Source organism: Vanacampus margaritifer, chromosome 16, assembly GCF_051991255.1.
Source record: "Vanacampus margaritifer isolate UIUO_Vmar chromosome 16, RoL_Vmar_1.0, whole genome shotgun sequence".
Classification (NCBI taxonomy): Eukaryota; Metazoa; Chordata; class Actinopteri; order Syngnathiformes; family Syngnathidae; genus Vanacampus; species Vanacampus margaritifer.
The window spans coordinates 28941-48785 of record NC_135447.1 but is presented as its reverse complement, the minus strand read 5'-3'; the positions used below and the strand labels follow the sequence as shown (position 1 = coordinate 48785).

General features: G+C 48.7%; 1 protein-coding gene across 3 annotated transcripts; it reads left to right on the top strand.

The window, feature by feature from the left end:
• Positions 1-278: 278 nt before the first annotated feature.
• stk32a (serine/threonine kinase 32A) lies at positions 279-19133 on the top strand. Of its 3 annotated transcripts, XM_077546032.1 has the most exons (13): positions 290-634; positions 2103-2510; positions 4542-4597; positions 5831-5982; positions 7057-7230; positions 10406-10443; positions 11429-11518; positions 11913-12016; positions 12439-12555; positions 13996-14121; positions 15039-15167; positions 17475-17539; positions 18115-19133. In XM_077546032.1, the coding sequence occupies exons 2-13, from the start codon at positions 2459-2461 to the stop codon at positions 18230-18232; spliced, it is 1221 nt and encodes a 406-aa protein (XP_077402158.1). In that variant the 5' UTR covers positions 290-634; positions 2103-2458; the 3' UTR covers positions 18233-19133. The 3 variants fall into 3 exon arrangements, with proteins under 3 accessions (XP_077402160.1, XP_077402158.1, XP_077402159.1); XM_077546034.1 differs by lacking the exon at positions 13996-14121 and having other exon boundaries at positions 279-634; XM_077546033.1 differs by lacking the exon at positions 290-634 and having other exon boundaries at positions 2034-2510.
• The last annotated feature ends 712 nt before the right edge of the window (positions 19134-19845 follow it).

The window sequence follows — 19845 nt, the reverse complement described above, 5'->3', positions numbered from 1 at the left end:
TCACTTTTGCTGTTGAGACGCCGCGCTCCGTTTTCATGGCCAGCAGCGCAAGCAAGAGGCAGGTTCGACCTGACCCAAGCCCAAGCCAAAACCACAGCCAGCCAGGCCAAGCCAAGCCGAGCCACATCAAGTCCCATCCAGTGCAGTCAAGTCACCCCTCCTTGTCTTGGTCACGTTTACTTCCATACCCGTCTAGACGCGTACGTGCTTCCCTTCCATTTGCCTCCGCAATCTCTCGTGACACCGACGATGCAAATTGTTGGTCTCCACGCATGCAGTCCACTTGAGGGGGCAAGCCACGAGAAGGTGAGAAGGTGAGAAGGTGAAGCCTTCGTCACAGCCCCACGAGGACGAGGATGCGCGTGCGCGCGCACACGCAGGCGCCAATGTGGATGGAGGTCACGCGATCGCTCCCTCCTGTGACAAACACAGCAACTCTGTCCCCGGACATTCTTTTTTGTCTTCATTTTTGTATCCCCCCCACACACGTCTTGTCTCGAGTGGCGTCCGCGTGCGTGCGTCTGTGCGTGCGCACGCGCACACATAAGTGAGTGTTTTCCCGGGCAGTACTGTTGCTGTCTTGCAAGGCGAGCGAGCGGAGATGCAGCTCAAAAGCTCCACCAGCGGAAAAAAGGTACGTGACGTGTTGTGCACTTGTCACGCGTGGGGCTGAGGGGGTGAGGGGGTGACGGTGCATCTTCACCCATCATCATCATCATCATCTTCATCGTCGTGAACCGCGCAGGGGTGCCTTTGCGGGGAGCTCGGCATTGCGGCTCCCCGCAGCAGTTTGGGGAGAATCTTGTCACGCAGCCTGTGAGTGACATTGCATGAAAAAAAGAGAAAAGAAAAGCTTCCCGCGACCACGCTTTTCTTAAACTGCTCTTAGAGGATATAGGATATGTAAATATATATATGTATATATATATATATATGTCTAATGCAAAAAAGTGTTGCGGCTACAAAAGATCAACGCTACGCAGTCAATTTGACTCTAAAAAGACTAAATTCAGTCTCTAAACTGAGTGAACTCTTACACCTGGAAGACAGTAAAATGCAGAACTCAAACAAAACACACACACAAGAAAAAACTTGAGGAACGATCCCACAACGTTGAGCATGGAAGTCACTCCCACAACGTTGAGCATGGAAGTCACTCGACCACTTGAGCAATGGCAGACTTGTTGTTACCGAACATATTGCTGATGTGTCCCGAAGGAGACCAAAAATGGAGGCAAACGAGGATTCCACCTGCGATATATTGACAGCAAGTAGCGGGCCCGTCCCGGACCGGACCGGGCCATCTGGAGGCGTTTTGTTTTTTGCCTTCCAGTACTTCTGACACGAACAGGCTCCTCTTTTCACACAATCCATCTGGGTTCCAATCTGACCTTTGATTATTTTAGGACTTCAAAACTTGAAATAACAAATACAAGCAATTGTCATGATCAATTCCGCAGGAGGGAGCGAAAGACGCAAAGAAAACGAGATAAAACAAGCAAGCAGTCGATGACAAACCGTTTTGATTCGTGTTTTGAACCAACGGCGTGACGAGGGCTTGCGCCGCATCTTCAGCACAAAACGGAAACTTTTCACCTTCAAGCTGCTGTACTCGCACCCAACAAAGTCGCCGCTTGTCAACGTGCACGTTTTCACATGAGATGACTCGTCAGCGTGTTGGCCTGCTTCATGCTTGACTCTTTTTTTAAAATCCAAAACCAAAACCGAGCGTTGGCTTGCCACTCGGGTCATCTTGCTTCTTTTAGGCCAGAAAAAGATGGCGTCAAAGTTGTTTTTGTTTCTTTCTTGGCGCACGACGTCTTACTTCAGTGTGTCTGAACGGCATTTTTTGCATATTTCAGCAACCAGTCGGGCGGGCGGGGGGTTAGGGGCGGGTTTTGCACGCCTGGAAGCGTCCCAAAAGCACTTGCGTGTTGTAAGACAAGTTTGCTAATGCAGTGAGACAATTGGACAGCTGCTCAATTTGTCAGACACTTTTCTTTCCTTATTCTCCACGGCTGTTTGCTTCATTTGGGCCCCGCCTCCGGCTCTACTGGCTCCTCCTCCTCCACCGCTGACGGTGTCATGTTCTCCTTGCACAGGTTCAACAGTCAGCAGAGAGTCAGCCGCCACCGCCGCACCAGCAACTCTCCTCCCAGGACTGCCGGAGACATCCGTCCGTCCGTCCGTCCCTCCGTCCGTCCGTCCCTCCGTCGCACTCCCCCGCAAGGCAGGACAGCAATTCTCCAAGGGGGGGTGACTCAACGCTCCCCATAAAGATGCAGACTTGCATGCGTGTGCGTCAAGGTTGAGCGCGCGTGGCGCTTTCGGATGCTGAGTTGAGCGGCGGGAGCTGAACGGAGGCTGAACGGAGGCTGAACGGAGGCTGACCGGAGGCTGAACGGAGGCTGAACGGAGGCTGAACGGAGGCTGAACGGACGCTGACCGAGGACTCGTCATGGGGCTCGGACAGTCCAGCAAGTCTCCCGTCACCGGCGACACTGACGAGGGTGAGTCGTAACGTTCAAGAGCCCCTAAAAAGCATCTTCATGCATTTATCTGCCTCAAATCTTGTAAATAAAAAAAAATAAAATAAAATGCTGTGATGCGATCGTCACAGACGGAACTGAAGTGGACTTTGATGGAGAACGTTTCGTCTTAAAAATTCCAAAGGGGGGGGGGGGAGAAGTCGTCTTACAGGCTTTCCATGGCAGAAAAAAAGTGAAGGTGGTTAAAGGTGAAAGACAAAGTCCGCTTCCTCTGGACTCAGACCCAACTGGACTCAGTTGTTTGGTTCCGCTCATCTTTTCTCACGTACACCTTTTTACCTTGTTTTATCGATTTTATTTGGTTTTGTGCTTTTCGAACGTTTTCTACAGCGACCTTGAGTGTCCTGGACGGCGTTTCAAAAGATTATTTTTTAAAACGATGACTTCTATCCGCAAGGGTGCACTAAAGGCACAAATGTGCTCAAATTTGAAACATTTCTGTGTTTAGTGAAAGCAAACAATGTTACGCTGAAGCCGGCAAAAGTCAAGTCCGCTTTTCTTTTTGCAATCACATCTCGTCAAGTGTTTGTGTTGAGGAAAAGTCTGGTTGCGAATCAGATGGGGGCGTGGCCAATCTAACGCTTCGCCTCCATTAATTGATCCGGAGAGACGCGTGCGTGCGTGACGGCCAACGTGCCAGGACACGTCGTCCGGCTCCCCTGAGGACGTTCCCTCTGCGCTACCGCCTGTTTTTTCCAGCTTGCGTCAGCAGGCGACGACGGCGCTTAAAAGGTTTGTTGACTGCTGATCGGACTTCATTGGACCCCCCCGAACCCCCCCGAGCCCGGGGCTCTGTTGCCAAGTTGCCAAGGTCGAAGGAACCGGGCTTATGTTTGCTTCCCGACTGCTTCGGCTGCTCCGAATAGAAGATGTTGCCGTCATTCACATTTGTTTTTCTCCATGCAGATGTTTGCTCAAAAGAGATCAAAGTCACGCTCCAAATGTTCCACGTGACTTTTTCGATACCAGACTTCAACTCGTGATGCGTGATGCGATACCAACAGCTCTTTGGACGGAGCACAATTTTTCCTTCCCATTGCATGAACTGAATGGCACTTTTCTGATGTCTAGTTCCTGATTGGGCCTCCAGTACCAATCAATACCTCCAAGGCGGAAGGCCAGCCGGCAAACCGTCCACGAGCGTCCCCTCCTCCCAACACCGTCAATTGTGTATTAAGGGTGGCACAAAATAGACGTACTTTTAGAGTCCTGTTTACACTTGGAAGAGACGAAAATAAAGAATTGGGGGAAATAAAGTCCTTCAAGGGTTGAGGAACGAACTCACAACCTCCAGTTTGGGAGTCGACTGGAATCTCCCGAACTCCAAGAGACCAAAAACCATGTCTTTGGCCACTTGCAGACAGTAGGAGTGGCATCGCTCAGGTGCTAGAGTGGCAGTCTTCCAAGCTGAAGGTCCTGAGTTTGTTCCTCAACCCTTGAGTGACTTTTTTTTCTTTATTTGACTCTCTTTCAAGTGTAAATCTTAGCCTACTCCAAAACGGAGTCTATTCGCTCTCAATGAAATGGAATGAAATGTACGATGACTCAAAATCGTGGAGTCGAGTGTGAATGATGACACGTGACACTGACTTTCGCAGACGGTCTGCTCGAGAGATGTCGTCATCTCAATACAATCGGCAAATGAGCATCGAGCGTTCCTGTCCAGCCTCCAGCGCAACTTGGGACCAGGCAGCGCTTTCAAACGGCAACTCGACAAAACATCAACGGTCAGACGAGCGCGTCGAGTGTCCATCAGGCAGCAGCTCAGTCCTTAAAAGGGGGGGGGGGATGTCATTTCCTTTGTTGCCATGGTGACCGGAAACAAACACCCAGGCAGCGCTCGCTCGCAGCTGCCGACAGTGGTGTGTGTGTGTGTGTGTGTGTGTGTGTGTGCAGGGTCGCTTTCATAAAAACAAGCCAATTCAGTGTAAAAAACAAAGCAAAAATCCTATTCATGAAATGAACTCTACTCCTTCTTGTCTTTTCACGCAGTCAATTTCGACCATTTCCAGATCCTGCGAGCAATCGGAAAAGGAAGCTTTGGAAAGGTGAGACCCTTTTTGACTTTTCTTCTTGATAGAAAGAAAAGTTGCATTTGAACTCGCAAGCGTAATAAGACGTTCATACATGTTCAAATGTTGACGATAAGTGAAGGAAGCAAAAGGACATCCAAAAATATACGCCTGTGGAGTGGATGGGCTCAAGGTCCAAATTTGTTGACATTTGCTGTCAATTAGTGTTGAAATGAGTGTGAAGGTCGAGCCGGTGCCGAAGTCCAACTGCAGCAAATCTTACAATTCAGACAGCATTCGTTTGCATTCAAAAATCTTCAGTCTTGAATGAACTTTCAATTTGTGTTTTCCTCATAAATGTCTTCTTGTCCTCACTGAGCGAACCAAATCGTTTTTCACACACTTGCACTTTGCTGTATTGAGGCAAATTTGTTGAAGTTATTCGATTGAGTGAGAGTTAGCGATTTTTACTGTGGAAAATTGGAATTTGTTGGCTTGTCCAATTAACGGACGTCCTCTCGTCGCAGCGTCCGACTGGCAACAATCGGTCGTCCAACCGTACACACGAGCGTCAACATTGTGGGACGGCAGATAAGCGCTCTAATCAGGCTGCTCAATGGGAGGAGTCACGTGATTGGGGTCCGGCTGATGAATCGCGTCAGCTGCTCCGCACGAGACGCTCTTAGATCATCAGCAGCTTATTGACGTTTGCACGTCTCCGCTTATGCTCTCCCTCGTCCGTCCAAAGACGCTCAGTATCCTGATGTGTCGTTTGTTGAATGGAGATTTCATCCAGGTCTCGCTTTGACTTTATTCAGACACAAATATCTGGAAAGTTTTTCTGCAATCAAAGCTATGAATTGAAAATGAAAATCCATGAAGAAAATGGAGACGTGTGGTTGTGAAGCATCACTTCCAACACTGTTTTTGATTGTGACGCATCTCATCCAACGCACTGCCAGCCAAATTGTATAGAAAAGCTTGCTTTGCGTGGAGACGCCCCGCAGCAATCGTGCAGCAATCGTGCAGCAATTGTGCAGCAATCGTGCAGCAATCGTGCAGCAACCGTGCAGCAATCGTGCAGCAATCGTGCAGCAACCGCTTGTTGCAATCGGACTCACGATGACGTTAGAATGCACTTTGCAGGTGCAAGCAAGCAAGTGATGGATTTGTTTGTGTTTGCGACTCACTGGCCAAGAACGGCACACCACAACAGTGTGACTTGATTGACAAAAGGATTTGTCGTTGACAACGTTGCGCTCTTCTCAGGTGTGCATCGTGCAGAAGAAAGACAGCAAGAAGATGTTTGCCATGAAGTACATGAACAAGTTGAAGTGCGTGGAGCGCAACGAAGTCCGCAACGTCCTGAAAGAGTTGCAGATCATGCGCAACCTGGAGCATCCCTTCCTGGTCAACATCTGGTAAACACCCCCCGTCCCCGTCCCCGTCCCCGTCCCCGTCCCCCGTTTTTGTCCTAACAACTAGAACAAAGGCCCTTTGCGATGTGTTGACGGAAATGTATTTGCAAGAAGATCCCTTTTGCGGAACCCGGCCACGTCCTCGCTCGTTGATTTGCGCTCCCGTCATAACCACAACCAGCTTTCAATTGCTTCCCGCGGTGGTGACGCGTCCATCGGCGTCCCCAAAGACAAAAGGAGCCATTAAAAGCCGGCGTAATTGCTGTGAGTCGTGAAGACGCACTCCTGACGGTCCGCGCACGTCGTCCGTCCTTTCCAAGTGGCTGCCGGCAAAAAAATCGATTTTGCTCGCTCATCTTCAACTTTTGCCATTTGGGGAATTTTTTAATGGACTGCAAATATGAAAGAAATTCCCACTTTTTGCTCTCCATTAGTCAACTTCTTATTGTTGGACTACAAAGTCAAGGCTTGTTCCTTTATGAGGCTGTCGAACCCTCAAATTGAATAAATTGATCAAATTGATCTCATCGTGTCCAACAAACAAACGTAGCGTACAAAGCGACCTTTGCTTTGACGAGTCCCAAAAGACAATTTCAAGCAGTTGCTGGGATTTGCGTTTGATTTGAACAACTTTTGATTGGACGTTCCCGACTTGTGAATTCTCTGAAGACTCGGACGGACGCAGAAATCACAAACTGCTTGTCTTTCCAACGCCGATGGTGAAAAATGCAAAGTCCGCATCGGCTTTCCAAGCTCGGCAGACGCAGCAGATGCGAAGCGGCCTCCGCATCACTTGAACCCGAACAAATCCTTTGGACTCCATCGGCAAAATCACCTTTGCGTCCTCTGGACGGTGACAAAAACAAGTCGCCAGCGGAAGCGTGCGCGCCGACATCCAAAAGTTGCCTCGGTCGCAAGCTTGAACCCCGACGAGAGCCAAACATTTGCACTTCCGAACCCAAATCCAAAAGCGTGCGTACGTACTCGGAAAGACGTCAATCCCAAAATGGACGCTCCTCCTTTCTGCATTGTTTCGTCCCCTGCCGAGCGCCGTCCCAACGTCCTTGTCTGCGGCAGGTATTCCTTCCAAGACGAGGAGGACATGTTCATGGTGGTGGATTTGCTCCTGGGGGGCGACCTGCGCTACCACCTGCAGCACAACGTGCACTTCTCCGACGGCACCGTCAAGCTGTACGTCTGCGAGCTGGCCTCGGCCCTGGGATACCTGCGCTCCAAGCGCATCATACACAGGTGGGACGCGCAAACGGGCCGTCTTCGCATGCGCTCGCGCGTCGCACCGCATACAAACAAGCATCACCAAAAAACCATCATGCTCAGTAACCAATGACGAGTCGTCGCTGATGCATCCGATTTCATAAGAAAAAAAACAATAACCCGATATAGAATATCATAATAATAATACCAAGATCACATTTTTCTAACAAATTGCTGGAACTTAACTCATTGATTGGCAGCCATTTTGACTGAAGCAACCCCCTTCACTCCCGGCTGTTTGACTGGATTTGGACAGATTTTGCAAGGCCCTCAAAATATAACATATCAAAACATGGAACGATTCGAGTCTCTTCTTTCATCAGGAAAAAAACTTTGCATCAGTTTCTGTTTTGCAGCAATTTGCATTAGCATATAGCTAAGTTTCATCATTATTCACAAACCTGTTGAAAAAAGAGATTTTTTGCAACGTGGCCCTGGTTGATCTCTTATACTCTGCTGCCACCTGCTGGCCGTTTTTGTAATAACTACCGTTGCTTGAAGCGTTCTCTTCAGTTCAGCGGCTTCATCAAAGCCTTCTGTACGCTCTCGCATAAAACAACAACAACGTATATGACGTCTCAGTCGATATTAGGATTTGCTCATCGTCATTTAACGGTAACGAAAAAAAGAAAAGTCCAGTCCTGAAGCGAATTGTGCCGTTTTCAGCAGCAGGCGCTCGCTCGCTCTCTCTCTCTCGCTCGCTCTCTCTCTCTCTCTCGCTCGCTCGCTCACTTGGCTTGCGATTAGTGGCAAGTGACTGACTCTCAATTAAATGGCACCTTCAGGGACCGCATGGAACAAGTGGAAACGTGCGGGAGGGAAAGACGTGCATACGTGTTTGTGTGCCATCAGCAACGCTCGAACCCTCTCGTGCTTTTGTGTGTTTCGTGCAGTCGTCACATGATCATGGCATGTTGTCAGCCAGCAGACTCGTCTGGCGCTCATGACTGACCAACCCTTTTTTTGGGGGGGGGGGGGGTGTCCCCCTTTACTCAATAGAGCCATCATGACATGCGTTATACGCTGATGTTTCCTAAATCCAGTTGAAAGCGCAAGCTGGTCCAGCTCCGAGAATGCGGAGCCCAAAAAAGTGCACGGCAGGTGAAAGGATTCTGACCACGCGCGCTAAGTTGGCAAAAAAGAGGCAAAAAGCGGCAGATGAGGAGAAAAAGGAAGAAGGTTCGGAACGGAGACCACAAGTGAAAGCTTGTGCAGTCGTTGTGCCGTTTTCCTCTTCAAACTTGTCAACCTTGACCTCATCCAGCAGCCGCTTTCAGCTGCTGTTCATGAATAAGAAATGAGCATCTCACACACACGCACACACACGCACGCACACGCACGCACACGCACGCACACGCACGCACACGCACGCACACGCACGCACACGCACGCACACACAGCTTGATTGCAACTTTTCTGTTGACGTTCAAAGGAGCTTTTCGTTGCAGCATCTCGAGTGACGACTCCATTTGTGATTTCCCGTCGCACGCAAGTATCGGAAGCTTCCGGCCATCACAATTTCCTGCCGTACTCGATCATTCGAACGAGATTGAAGAGAAAAGCTTTGCTATTAATCGAAGACATTTGACAGAATAAAAGAGAATATAATGAGAGATCAATCTTTTCTCTTTTTTTTTTTGGAAGAAGAAAACGTAACAATGACGTAAGACAAGACAGTCGACGACTGTTAGGGCACTTGAACGATATTCAACTGAATCGGTGAGACAATTGTCGTCTCATTGATATTCTCACTCTTATGATATTGACTGACGATTCTTTTCGATGCGTTCCCAAAACTTCTTCTTACAAGAACGGGTCAACAAACAACTTCATTCTTGACGTCACAAGATCCAAAAACAGCTTCTGGAAAATAAGCACCGGAAAAAGTTTTTCTGGGAAGGCGTGTGGAAATATCGGCGTTGTTAGCGATGACACAAGTGTGAACGTCGGCCACCTGAACGCTGACCTTGACGACCTTGATGACCTTGATGGCCTTGATGACCTTGATGGTTGCAGGTTTGATGACCTGGATGTGCTGGATGTGAACGAAGGCGCCGTTGAGTTTTCTGCTTGCGCGAGTCACGCACCTCCGGCGGGTCCTCAGGTGCGTGCGCGGGCCGGCTCGGGTATCAGCCGGGGATCTCGTGACCGGGTCCCGCTTCCAATTACCGCTCTGCTGCTGTAATGAGGCCATTAGATCCCGCTAATAGCTTGTCGAGGCGGTCGAGCGCGAGGAAAGACGCGGCGAGCGAAGCCGGCACTTCGTCTCACGTCTTTCGTTCCTTCTTATTTGACATTTCGTGATTGCGACGACGGCTGTGCCAACGTTGGCAGCCGTTTACGAGGACGTTCTTTGCACTCGCTGCAGGTCGAGGCCTCTTTTCTTCTTCTTCCAATGTGTCAGACATCTGAACTAGCAGCTGGAGGCAAAAGTCCAACCAGTTGCAACTACAGCCTTTTAGCTTCATATTGACTTTTTGAATTTTATTTTTGAAATCATCCCAATCAGGATTGTTTGTGTCCCTCCTCATGCTCCTACTTGACAAAGTCATCCTGGCCTCTTTCAACAGTGTGAAAACTGCGGCCCCCCCCACCGTCCAGTGTGAGTCACACTGCGTGTCTCTCCGTGTCACTTCCCCCCCGCCAGCCTCGGAGGCAAATGTCAGCTAATTAAGGCTTCCACGAGCGACCTTTCTTTCGCACCTGCGTCCGCACGCCATCGATGTGCCGGCGCCTCCGTCAGCTCGGCACCGTCAGCCGCAGGACGCGAGTGCAAACGCCGGCCTTTGATTTGCTAAATAGCGGCAGCTTCCTGCGGGGCGGCCGACTGTCACGTGTCGGCGGCTTCTGCACACGCGATCTTTCCATTCAGCGTCTCAACTTCAGCAGGCATCACTTTGTGATTCTTACAATAGAAAATGATCGAAAACAACAACCACCATTTTGTCACCATCTGATGCCGCTTCCTCAAACGCTTCTCGTCCCGTTGCCGTTTTGCACATCTCATGTCTATAAACGATGTCACATTGGATCCGTTTGCATATTGGGACAGAAATGACACGCAAAATCCGCCCCAGCCAGATTTGAGACAACGATGAAGAAAAAAACCAAAGCCAACAATCTAATGCCAGCGTTGTTTGTGTCCCTTCAGAGACATCAAGCCTGACAACATTCTTCTGGATGAACACGGTGAGATCCTTTTGCTGCCAAATCCTGTCCGAGATTCAGACGAGCCTTTGATTTGGAGAAGGAACAAAAATGCGACTCAAACAAGTCAGCCTTGAACTCAGTACAACTCGTTTACAAATCATGCGCTTTTGTTTTTGGGTTAGGGTTCGTCCGGTGCAGCAAAACGAATCCCTCACGCATTAAAAGTCCTCAAATGGGGACGCGGCATCAAAGTTCATGTTCCGGTTTTTACAAAGATTAGCTCAGCAAAAAAGAAAACAAAAAAAAGATCCATGAGACGATGACGCCGGACGCGATCCCAAATACATTTTGGACGATTTTGCCAGCTCGCTCTTTTTTTGGGGGAGTCATGTGACATGATAATGACAGACTTAAGTTCTCTTCTAGTCGGATAAAGTGCTTACGTCCGCACCGGGAGCAAATTCATTCAAACGTGTCTATTTATAGCACGCATTGTCTACTGCAGTTGATCTTATTAGTCGTAATGGGCGAGCGTTTGCAGCGAGAGAGGAAATGAAAACGGAATAAATGCCCGTCGGGTCGAAAGCTGCGGACAGCTGTCGCGCTAATCCTGCGACGTGACGTCATCGGATCTGTTGCGGCTTCCGACAGTTGCGCTGCAAAAAGTATCCAAGGAAAGACGAGAAAGATGAAAGAGTGAGGCATCGTTAAAAAGGAACAATCGGAATGACTCGACCCGTGGCCGCCGCATCAACACTTTTGGCTGTCGGCAAACAAAAGTGACCGCGCATCGAACCGCTACTGAAAACATAAACAAATGCAAACAAAAAGAAAGCGTGTCAATAAGGAGATGGAAGCAAATGTTTTTCATTGTTTTGTTGGGCATTGACGACACGCACGATGATGGTGAACATTTGGAGGCGGTTATACGGCAGGTGCGAGCCCATCATTTTCTTATGGGACAAATCCTCACAAGATGGCGTCCGCGTAGGTCTGGTCCAAACGTGCACTTCTGCTTCGACAGGTCACGTCCATCTGACGGACTTCAACATTGCAGCCATCGTGAAAGACGACCTCAAGGCCACAACCATCGCAGGGACAAAACCGTACATGGGTAAGAAAACACAATTCGAACCTCAACGCATTCCTGGCTTACGCTGCACACTCACCATTTAAGCCTCGTTTCCACCGACGGTACCTACTCTGCTCTACTTGGCTCTACACCACTTGGCGTTTCCACTGCCATGGCCACCGCCCGGGAGCCCCTCCTCCCCTCCTCCCCTCCTCCCTCCTCCCTCCTCCCTCCTCCCTCCTCCCCTCCTCCCCTCCTCCCCTCCTCAGTGATGTCATGCTAAAGCGACCGCAGCTAGCGTGCGCTGCACACACGGGCAAAAACAATGGAGAGCGCAGATGTTTTTTTTTTTTGTGCTTTGTGTTTTTCATTTTTTCTCAATCCTCAGTACTCGATTTAATGGTGTTTTTTTTTTGTTTTTTTTACCTGATTGCAGCTCCGGAGCTGTTTGAGATCTTCGAAGGCTCCCATCCCGGTTACTCCTTCGCGGTGGATTGGTGGTCGTTGGGCGTCACAGCTTACGAGCTGCTCAGAGGGCAGGTAACTAACTAACTAACTAAGTAAGTAACGGTCGTTATCTCAGCCTCGTCGCTTGTTATCGCGGCCAACAATCAAATATGGACGGACGCCCGTGTCAGCGTGTCACCATAAAACAGAAGAGGTCATTGAATTTGACCTTCCCGAGAAATGCGCTCGATGATTGGCGTCTCGTAGCCACGACCGACGGCTGCGGCAGCAAATGGAAATATATCGAAGATGGTTTTGAGAGCCACGTCATTGAAATGGATTTCCTCAAATGGGCTTGCTCGTTTTCCTTTTGCTGCTCTCATCTGGAGCCGTCGATTGAAAACGTCCCGGAAGTAAACATGCGGCAGAATCTTGCGAGTAAAAAACGTCTTCCGCGGTGGAGGCAGAAAATCAAAGAGAAGCAGAAAGGAAGTGTAAGATTGTCTTCCTTTCAGAGGCCGTACGTGATGAGGTCCAGCACGCCGGCCAATGAGATCCTTCACACCTTCCGCAAGGTCCACCTCAGCTTCCCGCCATCCTGGTCCTCATACATCAAGTCGCTTCTCAGAAAGGTACGAGCGCTCCGCAAACGCCACCTTGGCGTTCCATATTGTTGCGCCACCGTTGGCCAATCGGAGCGGACGGCCTCCATGATGTTGAACGTCATTTGGTAGACGAGGGGCAAATGGGCGGATCGGACAGAGCTGCGCCGCTGTGGGGGTGGCCGCAGCTGACTTCAATCAAAGCGGCTCTTGTGGAAATGCAGCGTTTGTCCTGTCCAGTCGTAATATGGCGGAAATGCAGCAGCGCCGTCAAGTGGCCACTAGGTGGCCTACAACATCGTTGGTGTGAAGGATGATTTGAAAAGACAATAAAGCCTTCAATGAATTCATTTGCACATTGATTGAGTATTGACACATTGATCAATGAGAGTTTGCCTGCAATACGTTAAATAGAGCTCAAGTTCAATGATAAGGTTACAAATGTTGTTTTGTCAATTAAAAAAGGTTGACAAATGGTTTGAAAGGATAATTGCTCATTTCATTCATGTTGAAAGGAAAAGGGTCGTCGCCAAGCGTACTTCCGGTTTCCGATGACGTACGTTGAACTGTTGTTATAAATAATTCTGTGCACTTGGATTTGCAGCGAAGGCAGCGATGGACTTGTTATGTTCTGGATGCAAATGAAAATCAGCCATAAGAAGCATTTTAACTCATGGATGCCTTTGATATTTATTAGGATTGATTCCTTCCTTAATTTTGTGCTTGTGTGTCGACTGCGGGAGGAATGTTTTAAGGTTCTTAATGTTGGTTTTTAAGGATAAGATGAAGCACTTGACGGGATCTGCTTCCTGATTTTCTTGTATTTGTTGATTGATTGCTTTACAATGACAAAAGCGGCGTTCTGATTCTGATCAAGTCAATCCGTAATAAGTGAAGCGTGAAGAAACGAGTGTAAAAGCAGAACAGCTGGCTAGCCTGCGCAGGTGCTTGGATGTGGTCTGACGAGACCCAAGTTAAGATTGACCTTTTGCCAGCAAATTGCCACTTGACCTTTTAGAGATGCGCTCCGTGCCATCATCTGACTCAGGCAGCTTGTGTGTGGGTTCCTCTCCTGCGTCTTGTTTGGATGAAGCAGATCCTCGTCAGCTCTTCCGCTTGAACGTGCGCGTGCGCATGCGCGTGCGCTTGGTCTTGGCAGTCGTCCACTGCCGTCCAACTGTTGCATTTCTCCACTTCTCATTGGCATTCCGAACGGGTAGACGAGTGTGTGTGTGTGTGTGTGTGTGTGTGTGTGTGTGTGAAGAGACGGAATTGCCCGGCCAATAGATTTGCTGATTGTTCTTCACGCTCGCTGACTCTGCTCAGTCAGCGTTTGCAAACGATATGGAAGCCGTCACTTGCTATCCACCTGAAAATGGCCGCCGCACCGCCCACCCACCATCAGCCCCCCCCCCCCCCCGCCATCTTGCATTCCTCATTCTCGTTCCTCTCTGTGTTTGTGGTGTGCAGTTGCTGTGCATCGACGTCCACAAGCGCGTTTCCTGCCTGTCGGAGCTGCAGGATCTGGACTGCATGTCGGACGTCAGCTGGGACGCCGTGCTCGGCAAAGCCGTTCTTCCGGGCTTCATTCCCAACGTGAGCATCTCCTTGAATATCAAAATGCTCAAAGTGAGCGTAACATTGCATTTTGTTGTTCCGTCTGCCACGTCAAACCCCTTCAACATCAAAGCAAACATAAACGCCGGACGGCAAAGTTTTCTTTCGGGTGTCAGACAGAGATTTGATGCAATGCGAAGACGCAACTTTGCGATGATTGCCTGACCCCGTGTTGACCCCAAGACACAATACGAAGCAATTAGCAAGAGAAAAGGGCTGATTGAAAGCAGGCCATGCAATCAGATCCGTGTCTGGCAGCCTTGTAATGATGTTGTTGTCGTTCCACTCCAATCCTGTAGGTGGCAGCTTTTTGCCGAGTGGCACACCTGGCGAGCCTTACCTGGCCCCAATGCCAGTGGATTTGCATAGCAGAAATGTGTGAGGGAAATTGTTCTTATTCTGATCATGAACATTGAAGTGCTTCTTCCTTAGCTTACGGTTAAACAATTTCATCAGCAAAAAATGAATTTGCACTTGCTGGACAAGATCCTGTTCTGATGTGTTTGACACTCCATCCTCCATCATTTGCAAAAAACAAAACAAAAGGAGTTTTGTCGCGCTGTGCCAAAGGCTTATCGAATATGAAAGTATTGCAATGGCGCCATCTTGTGGTATCTTTGTGCTCTGTTGAAATGAGTTGAGTTGGAGTACTTTGCCGCCATGTTTGTGGCAAATGTCCTCTTTTTAAGGAGTTGCTTGTATATTTTTTGCTTTTGGCGGCATGCAGGGATCGATCTCGAGTCCCTGTGGATTGTGTCAAGTCCACTTGATCATGTTTGCATGATTGAATGGGATGAAAAAAAATTGGGAGGCCAACTAAAGCATAAGATTCCATTTCACGTCATCGCGATTTCTTGTTGCTCTTTTCTTATGACGTGACTTTTTTGTTGTGGCAGAAACGCCGCCTCAACTGTGATCCTACATTTGAGCTGGAGGAGATGATCCTGGAGTCCAAACCTCTTCACAAAAAGAAAAAAAGGCTGGCCAGGAAGAGCAGGGATCAGGGTTCCGATGGCTCACCTCAGGTAAGAGCAAATCGTATTCATCGTTTCCCTCCCGGTGAACAAGTTTGCTTTTGCCGTCTTCCGATTGCTAATGAGAACGTCAAGGACATGTTTAGTGTTTTTCCTTGTGTGCCTCCCTTGGTCTTGTTGAGTGTAATCCCGCCCTTCCTGGTGCCAACCAATCAGTGCCCTCAGCCACTTGTGTCTTGCCCCAGGTGTGTCTTGTTGTGTCGTTAGCGTGTGTGTCTTTAGTTTGCTTTTTTTTTCATTTCAAAGTTGCATTACGGCACACACGTTTTTATGGATTCATTTTTTGTTTTGTCACCACTAAGTGGAAATGTTGAGATTTAGAATGACTTCATATGTTGACCTAAAAGCTGTTTGAAAGCAATGTTTGATAAGCACAAGGTGAAGCGGCCCGTCTCGTCACTCGGCGTTGCCAGCGGCCGACGGTCAACACGTTTCCACATCGTCGCAGATGCTCAAAAGAACATGAATGTGGGAACTCACCTGTGAATTTGAAGCTCGCCGCTGGAATGTTGGCGAAAGAAAAGAAAGTGATTTTGTTGTGGAACTCGGATGAAGGAAAAGGAAAGGATCCGTACGGCGCCGGTTGCAATGCTTCAAGTCGTCCCGCTTGTGATTGTGAGTGAGAAAGCCATAAAAAAAGTGGAAAGCGACGTGAGTGCAAGTGTGTGTGCATATGCGAGGAATGGATTTGGAGCGTGCGAACCGCAGCGGAACAGATCAATATTGAATGAAGAAATGCAGCACGCGCGTCCGCACTGGCGTCTTTTTGCATCTTTCTATTCCCGTCCCTCGACTCCCTCCGCAATGCCGTCTGCACGTCACTGTCACGCCCCCCCACCGGGCCTGACCTCCTTTTCATCCGTTTCATCTGCCCGCCCTCCTAACACCACCTCCTCGTGTAGCGCCGAACGAGCGTGTCTTTGACAATGCACGCGTACTCCCTCGTCGCCTGAAGCGCAAAACGGAGCTTATCGCCATTGATTTGAAGTTTGTTTGGCGCTGACGTTGGCACGTCGCAGCCAGTCACGGACATTGAGTCCTCTCCCTGCCGCGCAGGCTCTTTTCCAGCGGAGCGCTCCCCAATGTTGGCACCGGCACTTTCAACAAACGTCTTTGCACTCATAAATTGGCGGCTATTGTTCTTTGCTGTTGGCACAGCAGGAGAAAAAAACCAAACCAAAGAAACCAGAGCAAGGAAATGCAGTACTGACAAGCAGACAAACCCGTTCAATATTTACACATGCACAACTTTGTGTGATTATGACCAGCGATTGTGACGTGATCAAAAAACATGAAGCAAAGGCTTGTGTTGAGTGCGGTTTTCAAAAGGAACTCGTTGCAGTAATAGATTACGTTTAGTCAGTAATAGTGACGCTCCAATGAATCCGGTACCTCCAAGCCAGTGTGGAACTTCCCGAATCACACCGCTTCAAAATTGTGCCCCGGAGCTCGCATCGTTCTGCAAGTATCACGTGACCGATGACGTTCCGAGCTTCACACGTCAGCTCGTACTGACGGCCGGAAACGCTTTTGGCGCCGCTAGAAAGGATGCAGCCCTTTTCCAGAAGGTCTCGTTAAGTTCAGTGTTGGTTGGCCTCCCCTGGGGTAGGGGGAGTGGTACCGTCACTTCTCTTTGGTACGGGTGGCGTGGGTTCCCTTCCCCCGGGAGATGGTGGCGGCCGTGGCCCCCGATGAAGGCGCCCCACAGCTCGGCCTCCCTTTTTTTTTTTTTTAAACCTCGGCCCTCCAATTGGGTTGGAGTGCACTCGACTGGCAAACGGAGAGACTCGCACCTCGCAATCCATTCATGAATCCATCGTCAACTCGTGCTAGCATAGAACATGTCGAATATGTTTGAAAAGTCCAGTTTCTATCAGTTGTGAGGGATCGATAACATTTTGAGAGTGCCTCGAACCCTAAACAGGAAGATCTGACGATGATTGTTATTCTAACCAACTTGAGCTTACGCGGCGTCGTTCGCTCTCCAGCTGGCCGGCGTGTCAACTGTAACGTGTGTGCTTGCGATGCGGCGGCGCTGCGTGCGATCTCTCCTTGACATGCTTGTCCTGGACTTTAAGGACGGGGCCGAATGTTTTCTCCTGATGAAGTGGGCCAGATATGAACCAGGAGGAGGCGGCAACAGTCGTGCGTCCTCTAAAAATCACTTCCCATCATTTCATCCTAGCGGGAGAAAGGGACCGAGTTCTGGGACCGAGTTGTGGTCAGCGCTCGCCACGCTTTTGGATCACGGATCAGGTTGACGGGCGGGAAATCTCATTCATGTTTGTTTGTCTCCAGAACGGCCACTTGCAGCAACGTTTGGATAACGTCCAGAGAGACTTTATCATCTTCAACAGAGAAAAGTAAGACCCCCGCACCCACCCCCTCCCATACATGGAGTTAGTAAAGTAGAAAGTCATAGTCAAAGAATATCCCAGGCAAGTTCTCAAGACACTTGGGAAGCCTTTTAACTCATTGACTGGCAGCCATTTTGACTGAAGCAACCCCCTTCGCTCCCGGCTGTTTGACTGGATTTTGACTGATTTTGAAGGCCCACAGAATATTGTGTTCTATTGCCATCAAAACATGGAACCTAACAAAGGAAAGATTCGAGTCTCTTCTTTCATCAGGAAAAAAAAAGTATATTTGTATCTGTTTCCGTTTTGCAGCAATTAGCATTAGAATACAGCTAAGTTTCATCATTATTCACAAATCTGTTTCAAACAGCGGAGGAAAGAGCTTTTTTTAATCTCTTATACTCTGCTGCCACCTGCTGGCCGTTTTTTGTGATAACTACCATTGCTATAAGCTATCAGGTCAGAGACTGCATCAAAGCCTTCTGTATACTCTAGCAAAGGGGTGCGCAACGTTGTTGTTGTCATGACGAGCCTGTTGTGTGTTGATTTTCTGAAAGTTTGACTTGATGTTTGTTGAACAGGTCAACGAAAGCCGCAGTTGATCCGGACTCAACGGAAGTGTCCAAATGTAGCGAGAAGAAAGCAAAGGAGGACGGTCAGAACAACAATGTGGAACCTGCCTCCTTTTCATCAGGATAAGGCAACGGGACTGGACTTGTGTCCTGATCCCCCACCGTCACTTGTAGATGATCCCCGACTGTCTGGCGTCCCCGCAGCAAAAGCGCGCCGACGATGTAAGCGGGCCGCGATGTAAGCGGGCCGCGATGTTGCCTCGTCCAACATGGCCAAGACTTGAGTACAGGCTGAGAGAAGTCACTCTTTACAGCAGGATTTGTGTTGTTTTTTCCTGACCTTGAAGAAGAACTGTCAGTGTACAGTAAGTCGGGTCTTGCTCCGTTACATGACAAGAGACGATGGCACGCCTACGCAGCAAACGTGCTGCTGGACATTTGATCTTGTTGGAGTTCCATTCAACACAACCTGGCTCAGGAATGGTCAAAAAGATTTGGGAAGCACCTTGAATTCCCTTTCCAAGATGATCTGGCCAAGACAGAAGGGTTCAAAGGAAGGCGGCCATGCCCCCTTTTGCCCAAAATGTCCAATTTTGCTGGTCCGTAGCTCCCATTGACCTCAAATTTGAAATGTAGCCTTGTGTCATCGCTATCAACAAGTACACCAAGTGTCAGCTTCAGACAACCTACAACATTTAATAGACAAGGAAGGAAGACAAGACACTTGGATTATTTTTGCTGGCGAGGAGAACGGGCAGAGATGTGCAGAAAATACAATCTCCTACCCATTCTGAGGCACACTCTCCCGAGCCCTCTCTTTTATTTCTTTTTTTTACAAAAAAAACTAAAAATGTTTGGCAAAAAAAACAACTCATCTCTGCTTTAAAACGCGTTTGTCAGAGATAGCGAGCAGACGTGTTCATCTCAAGATGGAGCTTTTCTCATCCCTTATTTGCCACTGTGTTTCTTCCACTCAATCTAATAAGGCGTGCCTTCAATAATAATAATAACTAAAATGTCTTTCTCAATTTACAAGACTCCGTCTTTTATTACAGATTCACTCATTATTTCTTGGCCTTACCTGGCTGGGACCATCAGAAATGGCACATTATTGCAGAATTTGTCTTGAATCTTCTTTGTGCGTGCAAAGTGGAAGTAAAAAGATACATTATTTGCAGGAATAACTAATGAGGGTTGAGTGCCCATTTGACACATAATCCTCCTCATTGACAGTGCTTGTGAATAGCTGTGGTAAAAAGTCTTGTCGCCTCGGCAACAGTGCAGCTGCCATCCTGCTGATACAACAAGAATGATATTTATTGTCAAGCAAAGTCATGCTTGTGACGTCCCTTTTGAAAACAACCACAATTTGAAGTATTTGAGTATTGATGTGCTCTAGCCTCCCCTAGTGGTCAAATGTGGTATTTCTTCGTGATGGGCTCCAAATCAATCCATACATTTTCTACAGCCTCACTAAATTGAGTAGTTGTTAGAGGGCTTCTTTTCTTTCTTTTCCTCTTTTGCAGTGGGATGCCGAGCATGGCGGCGACTGATGCTGGACTGGATGATTCACACATCGACAAGCCAGCGTCACTTTGTTGTTGCTCCAAAAGTGTTGAATGTTGCGCTCAGTCACTCTTGCTTGCTTCTCTCTCTTCATGACGCAGCACCAAACAGACAGGCCAGCGAGCCAAAGCGGGCCGACGGCATGCTTGCTTGGACCTCGACATTTGTTCGTAG